Source organism: Raphanus sativus, chromosome 5, assembly GCF_000801105.2.
Source record: "Raphanus sativus cultivar WK10039 chromosome 5, ASM80110v3, whole genome shotgun sequence".
Lineage (NCBI taxonomy): Eukaryota > Viridiplantae > Streptophyta > Magnoliopsida > Brassicales > Brassicaceae > Raphanus > Raphanus sativus.
This window is the reverse complement of record NC_079515.1, coordinates 17049062-17058749: the sequence shown is the minus strand read 5'-3', so window position 1 is coordinate 17058749 and position 9688 is coordinate 17049062. Positions and strand designations below refer to the sequence as shown.

The 9688-nt window shown below is 34.4% G+C and overlaps 1 protein-coding gene and 1 pseudogene across 1 annotated transcript; one reads left to right on the top strand and one right to left on the bottom strand.

The window, feature by feature from the left end:
- Positions 1-227: 227 nt before the first annotated feature.
- Positions 228-6178, top strand: LOC108858378 (probable LRR receptor-like serine/threonine-protein kinase At1g29720; annotated as a pseudogene).
- Positions 6179-6274: 96 nt separating this feature from the next.
- LOC108835462 (pentatricopeptide repeat-containing protein At1g02370, mitochondrial-like) lies at positions 6275-7598 on the bottom strand. Its single transcript, XM_018608711.2, has 3 exons — positions 7270-7598; positions 6915-7196; positions 6275-6823 (listed from the first exon to the last, which is right to left on the bottom strand). Exons 1-3 carry the CDS (start codon positions 7591-7593, stop codon positions 6602-6604), a joined length of 828 nt encoding a protein of 275 aa, XP_018464213.1. The 5' UTR covers positions 7594-7598; the 3' UTR covers positions 6275-6601.
- Positions 7599-9688: the final 2090 nt, after the last annotated feature.

Genomic DNA, 9688 nt, shown 5'->3' with positions numbered 1-9688 from the left:
AATAATATTACTGCTGAGAATTATTCGCCTACGTCCATATTTGTTTGTGGGGCCTGTTAACTTGATGAACCAACAAACATAATTAAGGGGACAAGAAACATCACGTATTCATCAACTTTCATACTTGAATTGGTCAAATATTTATCCCTGCTCTAGTCACCGACGACCCAATGAAAACCCTAAATAAGCGTACATTAAACATATATCCATGCATTATATATAACTATTGGGTTTGTTCTGGTGATGATATTGTGAGTGCAAAACAAGTACACATACAAAGAAACACTATACACACAGTACATAAGAAATTTCAATATGCCAACCGCCTTATCTGTTCTTCTTCTCTTCTTTACCATCATCATAAGCTTCTTCGCAATTTCAACGACATATGTTTCATCTGATCTCCATCCAGATGAGCGTATGGGACTAATCACCATTTACGCTTCAACTTTATAAAATCTTGCTCCAAATCCTAATTACTTTATATATTGTAAGCAGGGAATTTGCTGGAGAAGATAGCTACTACACTAGGTGCGAAGGGACTAAACCTAAGTTATGGAGACCCTTGCAAGTTAAAGACCCTAAAGATAGATCAGAAAATTGGGGATCCGGAGACTAACAACACCATTATTTGTGATGTTTGTTTCAACAACACATGTCATATAACAAACATGTGAGTGTTACTAGTTGTCATGTATTCAGTCTCAAGATCTATCTCCTGTGATATATTTTTTTAATTATTTAAACGAAACAGAGTTCTCAAGACCCTTAGTCTTCCAGGAAAACTCCCACCTGAGTTGGCCAAGCTTCGTATCTCCAGTCGATGTGAGTTCAACCGCAATGAATTTTATAAATTATCGATGTTATTGGTTAGAGATTTCAAATTGCTAGAACCTGGTTAGTTATACGTGAGGAAGACACCACCTAAATCGTTTTACTACGCATTTATGCATGTTGGCATGAGATAAAATATGAAATTGGCAGTCCTTAAAACTTAAAGTGAAATCAAGATAATTTAAATCTAAAAAGCCTCCCGTTTTGTACGGGTTGGGATTCTCCTTGGTTTTGAAATGCCTCAACAAAAGCTGTAAAGAGAATGGTTTCACTTACAAGCGGAATTTTGGTCTTACTGGCAGCGACTTATGTCGGAACTACCTCTCCGAGACAATCCCAATGGAGTGGGCTTCATTGCCAAACCTCACATCCATGTAAGTCCCTCTCTTTTCTCCCTCCCATACATACTCTTAGGGCTATGTGATTAACTGCTGAATTTTCTTGCAGCTCACTCTGCGCAAATAATTTGTCTGGGAATTTTCCAACTGGGTTGCAAAACTTCAAGAATCTGACTTTTTTGTAGCTCTCATCAGTCTCTGTTATTATTATTATATACCTTTTAGTTTGTGTTACACCTAAGGGTGATGAAAATTTTCAGAACGCTTGAAGCCAACCAGTTCTTTGGCACCATTCCTGATGAGCTTGGTAACTTGACCAACCTAGAAGGATTGTAAGCTTCTTTGCATCTTAACTACTTTTCAAAACAAAAATTCTTTGGCTTTATGGAAAAAGAAACTGGGTTTTGCAGGCAACTTGGCTCAAATCAATTTAATGGAAGCCTGCCTAGCACTCTTGCTAGACTGGTAAACCTTACCGATTTGTAAGTTGGAAATGAAACTTTTACAGCTTTTTTGCTTTTGTAAATGCAAAATTCTCATCTTTTATTAGACTTAGAGCGTAGTAGTCCGAAAAACCTATAAGTAGTCCAAGAAGATAAGTTTTACAGTTCTCTAAGCTATTTGGGTGTTTTCAATATGCAGTAGGATAAGTGACAATAACTTCCAGGGCACTATCCCAGAATATATTGGCAAATGGTCTCAGCTTAAAAAGCTGTAAGCTTTTCATTCCCCAATTATTGTTGTTTCTCTTATAGTTTGTGTCTCTCCACCGTCTAACATGTGTCAGTTAACCAGATATATATACGCAAGCGGACTGAAAGGACCTATTCCTGAAGAAGTGGCCCTCCTAGAAAAACTCACTGACCTGTAATAAACGATTTCAATAGATTAGCAAAAGGACAACTGAAACAAGACTAATGTTTTACTCAATGTATTCATATGCAGGCGTATCAGTGATACGACTGGGATAAACATCGTTCCCATTTTATCCAGCAAAGACATCAAGAGCCTGTATTTATTTTCCATTTTATTTGTTTCTTGTCTTGAGGCTTGATTATATCAGAAAAATTCAAACTGAAGTTTCTTTCCCTGTGTTAGGATTTTGAGGAATGTGGGTTTGTCTGGTCCAATTCCTCCTTACGTCTGGAAATTGACAGAGCTAAAGACTCTGTAAGTTTTTTCTAGCCACAAGTAAAAACACTTTGTGATTCAGAACTAGCTTGTTTAACATACACTGCACATTTACCTGCTAAGGAATTTGCTTATGTAATATAGACTGTCATGTATGATCAAGGAATCTATAAATGTATATATGAACACACATACAATTGTTATACAATTACGTTTGGTGCAGTGATTTATCGTTTAACAAGTTGACTGGTGAAGTGAATGGAGATAAGGCACCAAAGTATACGTAAGTGCTTCAATCTGACATTGAGAATGTTAATGATCTGGTCAACGGGATAACTTCAGTATCATGAATTCATGATCAAGTAACCATCTTTTTGACATACATGTTCTTTCAGCTATTTGACTGGAAATAGACTTTCTGGAAATGTTGAATCTTCTGGTTTTTTCAATAGCGATTCTAATATGTACGTTTAACCTTTCCGTTGTCTATATGACCTAAGAAATTTTTCGTCATGCCGACTAATCTTTTTTAAGGTTTCCTGTTTTGGGTTTGCTCATAGTGATCTCTCTTACAACAACTTCTCTTGGTCATCTACCTGCGATGAAAAGAGGTATGAACATGAAATCTTTGAAGATAGGAATCTAGGATACGTTCTTCTCTCTATTTTCTTTCTTTTATTTATTTGTTAATAATCTGCTCATGTTGAAGTTTTTTGTATTTCACCTTCTGTTGAATCAGCAACATTAACACATATCGGAGTTCACATTTGATGAACAACTTGTAAGTACACTCCTCTGTTTTATCTTGCAACTGTCAATAATATCTAACTTAGTCTTGTCGTAATTTTTTTGATATCTTTTGCTAACTATTCTGGTTCTCATACAGAACTGGGCTTCTTCCATGTGCTAGTCCAATCAACTGTACGGGCTGTAAGTACACTATGATCTGTCATAACTTATCTCTAACATGCAAGTTATTCTTATGTCTTCTTTGCCTATTAGTTCTTTCTTTCGATTAATGGGGGATAATCATTCTGTATGGATTGTAGATAACGGGTTTCTATATATAAACTGTGGTGGAGGCAACATAACTGTTACAAACTCTTCATATGAAACCACGTATGAAGCTGACAACAACGTAACCACAGCCGCAACAAACCAGCATTTCAAAAACTGGGGAATCAGTAACACAGGTGAATTCCCAGATGATGATCAGGAGAATGATAACTACTTCTTTTTTACACTATCTAGAGATCCTTCTGAACTTTATAAGACGGCACGTCGATCTGCTCTCTCTCTTGTTTATTATGCATTTTGTTTGGAAAATGGAACCTACAATGTAAAACTCCATTTTATGGAGACTCAATTTTTCGACGAAGAACCTTACAGTCGTGTAGGCAGACGCATATTTGATGTCTTTGTTCAGGTAAAACGTCCTTGTACTGAATAATTTTCTACAATAAGCAGGCATGGAAGATTGAAGTTTATTTCTTTTTCCTGTCCTTTTAGGGGGAATTGTTCTTGAAAGATTTTAATATCAAAAAGGAAGCTAAGGGGACTCTGAAGCCTATTGTGAGAGAAAAGAAAGTTAATGTGACCAATCATATGTTAGAGATACGGTTGTATTGGGCAGGGAAGGGGACAACTCTCATTCCCAAAAGAGGAAACTATGGCCCTCTTATCTCTGCAATCTCCTTGTGTCACCAAAGTAAGTACCCTTGTGCTTTCAAATACCTTAATCTTTATCCGTATTGCTTTTGTAGCTTATTTCACACTCAGTTGTTTCATTCTCAAGTGACCATATATCACCTTCATCTTCTTGCATAGTTACATTGGTTCTGCCACCTAATGATTCATTTTCAAAATTTTCAGGTCTGGAGCCACTCTGTGGAGCTCTAAAGAAAAAAGGAAACTACTTTGTTTTAAAGCTATTTTTATGTAGCTTGGTGTATATATGACACATCATGTATATTATTTACACTTTTTTGTGTCTCGTTTGCAGTAGAGAAGAAAAAACATCACACTAATTATCCACTAATACTCGGGATTTCGGGTTCCGTGGTAGCAATAACTCTCTTGGCTTTGGGGTTATATGCTCAGAAAAAATGTAGAGGAGACAAGAACACGAGAGAAAGAGGTATCGGAGTTCACAGAGTATACAAAATCCATTCTTACTATATGCTTATAGCAATATTCATGATTTTCCCTTGTTAACCTGAAAACGTAGATTTGAGAGCCCAGGGTCTCCAAACTGTTTGCTATACATGGAGGCAACTGCAAGCGGCAACAAACAATTTTGATGAAACCAAAAAACTCGGAGAAGGAGGTTTCGGATCTGTATTCAAAGTATTGTCAAAAATGATGTTAATCTTCTTAAACTTATATACGTAAGAAAAAAATATGGTTTGTCTGATATGACAAACTTAATGCAGGGAGAGCTGTCGGATGGAACTATTATAGCAGTCAAACAGCTTTCTGCCAAGTCATGCCAAGGAAACCGAGAGTTTGTGAATGAGATAGGAATGATATCAGGTCTGAATCATCCAAACCTTGTCAAGCTTTACGGATGTTGTGTCGAAAAGATTCAACTGCTGCTCGTTTATGAATACATGGAAAATAACTCCCTTGCTCTAGCACTCTCTGGTAAATGAAAGTCACTCATCCTTTCATTAGAAAGAAACATGATACAAGTGCACATACATGTCCACATGTAGTGTAATATCAATTCTTTTTTTGGCTAAATTTTCCTTTCCAGGAAAGAGTTCCTTAAAACTTGAGTGGGCAGCAAGACAAAAAATCTGTATTGGTATCGCAAAAGGGCTTGAATTCCTTCATGAAGGATCGATGATCAGAATGGTTCACCGTGACATAAAATCCACTAATGTGCTTCTAGATTCTGACCTGAATGCAAAGATATCTGATTTTGGATTGGCTAGGCTCCATGAAGAAGAACACACTCACATTAGCACCAAAATTGCCGGTACCATGCAAGTGTAAAACATTAAACAACAACAAAAACCTGCACCATGTCCAAAGAAATATTTTATTTTCTCTAATGGTGCAGCGGATATATGGCTCCGGAATATGCACTGTGGGGTCAATTAACTGAGAAAGCAGACGTGTACAGCTTCGGGGTTGTGGCAATGGAAATTGTCAGTGGGAAGAGTAATACTAAACAGAAGGGAAGTGTAGATCATGTCTCCCTCATCAATTGGGTAACAATGGAGCTTTTGTTTCTTTATCACATTTCATTCACAACTCATATAGTTTGTATATGTCTATTTATGTTTCTAAAAGGTTAATGAAACCTATTTTGAAATACAGGCACTGACTCTGCAACAAACAGGGGACATAATGGAGATCGTAGATCCCACGCTGGAAGGTGATTTCAACATCAAAGAAGCAGTGAGGATGATCAAAGTTGCTTTCGTTTGCACAAACTCATCTCCTTCCTTAAGGCCAGCAATGTCAGAGGCCGTCCAAATGCTCCAGGGAGAGATTGAAATAACAGAGGTTATGTCAGATCCTGGTTTGTATGATCATAACTTGAGCATCTCAAGGCAGAGGAACACTGGTAGCTCGAGCACATCTGGTTTGACTGATCAAACAACAATGACAATGAAGTCCTCTGTTTCTAGTTGTGATCTATACCCACTATACCCTGAATCCATGATCCTGAACTCCACAGTAGAGTTTTCTTCCTCGTCAATGTAATGAAAAGCTGAGCGCACTGCCTTGTCTTTTATGAAAGAAGAAAGACTTCTAAGTTTATCTTAATTATATCAATAAAAATGTGTCCAAACCTTATGTTATCTCAAATTTAGATGTATCTCTGTGAATGTTTGTTACTTCAAATTATATTATTTTTATGAAAATCTCAAGTGCTCGCTGAACTAAACTGTCGTTCTCACTTTGGTTGAATACTTTTCTGAAATCATTTACATCATTTTCACTCCAAAGAGATGGCATGCAACATAGACACGAAAGAGTGAAACTCCGGGATCATTAATAAAGATCACTGAAGGAGCTTCTCATATGGACTACAAAGTTTCAAAAAGTTGAGAAGTGACATAGACTGAATGCATCAAGAGATGGGATGACGATAATGAGGAACTAAACAAAAACAGAGCAACGGTAGGGCACTGCTATATGCACAATGTAAATTTCTAAGAAAATTGAAAATTATCAATAAAATGAATTCATCCTAATTATTTGGTTCATGAAAATCTACTAGTGTAGTACAAATACATAGGCAATTAAGTTTGAAAGCCGTGGCTTCATTAAGATCAAGACAAGACTCACCAAGGTCGCTTATTCCAGTTTTTGGACATGCTTCTCGCAAGGAAATCGTAAGCAGGCCAGTTCTTGGCTTCATAGTCCATGTTATCGAAGTCTGGGTCTACAGATTCGAAGTAGTCTAGAGCCGCTCTTATGCCATGAACCCTGTCAATAAAATCCACAAAGGTTGCAAGCTGGAAGGGAGTAAATTTCATCTTCTTTTTCTCCATCCACTCAAAGATCTTCCAGAAAAAAAGAACAATATGATGAATTGAATTTCTCTCTAATTCAACGTATGATAATATTGAAATTCAATTCAATATTATTCAATACCTGGACCGAGATCTCAGGTCTTCCATATCTGTCGATAAGTATAGACCAGCGAACGAGATCTTCTTTAGTGATGGAAACTCCATATTCCTCCTCCTTTGTAGTAAACGCATTTAACGTTTCTTCTACTGCCCCTCCCTTCTCACTAACATCCATAAGTTCCTCGAACATCATCTTCTTCTTCTTCCTCGGTGTTTTGGCAGCCTTGACCGCATCATGAGCAACAAAGGTTTCAAGCTCGGACGGAGACAATGTCATTTTCTTTCTCTTTACCCACTCAAAGATCTATAGAAAACACACATTACGTAATTAATCTCCCATACAAAAATAATAACAAAATGATGAATTCGACAAAGACCTCGTAGGCGTGTTGATGTTTTCCGTCCTCGTCGAGACACTTAGCCCAGCCAAAGAGATCTACTTGAGTGATGAAAACTCCATCTTCTTTGGTAAACTTATTTAACGTCTCTTCCACTGTCCTATAAGCTTCCGTCTCTATACGATACCTCAGTTTCTTGAACATCTTCGACTTTTGAGTCTTGGATAGATCATCATCCTTGACGCTGGAAATGTCCCTCTTCCAGATGAGATAATGCTCCACGCCAGACGAGGCAGTCACCTTTGTACAGGCTCTCTTCCAGAGATGGGAATTGGTAGCCCTCAGAATACGGCAGAAGTTCATTGTCACAATTGTTAAATCCTAATGCTTCATTAGTCTTAATAAAAACCAAGGTTTATAAAACCGGACCGGACAAAGAACCGGTAAAATATATGAGTCACGGTTTAACCGGGTTTCAATATTAGTACGTTGTACAGTACTGTATATATATGCATATCTATATAATATCATCGCCATAACTTCTCTATCATCAATGCACTCTACTTTGTAATTTTCAACACCTATATTTCTTCATCTTCTTCTCCATCTCTACGTGAGTTATAGTTTTTTTTTTTTTTTTTGATAAAATCTACATGAGTTATAGTTTCTGTAAGAAAATTCACCTATATTTTTTTTCTTTTCATACACATAAATAGTCTTTTATTCATTCGTTATATCAAATCTACTAACACATCTAGATAAATCAAAGCAAACGAACGGAATAACTATCTTCAATTTACAAATCAATGAAAACCAATGGTTTAACTAGATTTAAATATATAAACCGGGTCACCGGTTCTTACTGGTTTTACCGGTTCAACTAAAATCCGGTTTTTGAACTAACCTGGACTAGGCTAAATGAAAGAGTCACGGTTGGACCGGTCCGGTCCGATTTTGAAAACCTTGATAAAAACTAGATTTTAACCCGCTCAATCTGGTGTCAATTTTCATTTTCATTCATTAATTTCATTTAATTGCTAATTTTTATTTTCATTCATTTATTTTCATTTAATTGTTTCTTGGTTAACTTTCTAAATACTATTGATATACTAAAATTATGAAGATAATTATGAAGATACTGAATATATAGATTTAAATTTGGTTAGCAAGATTTTCAAAAAAAATATAGATTTACTTGAAAAAAATTATTTCGCTAAAAACAGCTAGGAATGTGATATAAATTTGTAACAATTATTTATTTGTATAAGTGATAATATATATTTTTAAAATTTACCTGATTAAATAGTTTTTTAATATGACATTTCTAAACATAATAATTTACAGTTTATATTGAGTAATTTTATTTTATCTTGTAAACCATCGATGATATCATCCATACTTTTTAGAATATGACTTATCCGCACAAATATATTTTATTTTTTTTATGGATCAATTTTTTTTGATAATGTATAATATAATTGTTGTATATATTATTTAAAATATATGATGCTATATATCTTATATTTTCAACATGTATCATACTAAATTAACATTGGGGTATTATTTATATGAAAATATATGTAAGATAATATATTTGTATATTATATAAATGATATTTAATGTGAATTTTATTTTTTAGTTATTATAAATAATAAAAGTATAATTACATAAATTTAAAAACAATATTGTTCATTAACTATTTAAAGCTAGGTTTATTAATTATTTCCAAACACACACATAAATAATAAAATAGGAAAACAATAAATACTATATGTTAGGTTTATTAATTGTTGTTATCATATTTTTTAGTTAGAATTTGATTTAGGAAATGCATTAATTAAATATAAAAGTCAAAAAATTATAAAAGGTAAATTAATTAATAACTCCAATATCATATCATTATAAATAATTGTGAAAACCAAAGGTAGTTTATATTTGTACTCTTCCTTTAGTAGATTAGGTAAATATCTTTTTCTTTTACGGCTTCTAATAAGAATAACTTATTTGCAATTAAAATTTTATTTTTCTTTTTCTTTTACCACTTTTAAATCCTACTAGATTTTTGATACGCGATTTTAATGCGCAGAGGTATTTTTTTGTTGATACTTTATTAACCCGCCTGTTTGTTCACTAATATATTTAGGCATGGTCGTTTAGTTTTCGGTTTCGATCTAAAGATATAAAAAATGTTTAGTTATTTATGAATTTGGATTTAATTTTAGTTTGACTATTTTTAGTTTTTGGACTTGGTTGAATAACAATGTTAAGAATCTGGTAAAAGTTTGAGTTCAGTTTGTTTAGGTTTGATTCTCATTTGGACTCGTAAAAGTTATCTTAGTCCATTTAGATCTGTGCAGACGCTTTTGAGAATACTTTGAATAAAATGCCAAATTATTTTTAAAATTTTGAAAAAAAAAATGGAAGTGTAGTTTTATAAAAAAAATGTTTAACATATTTT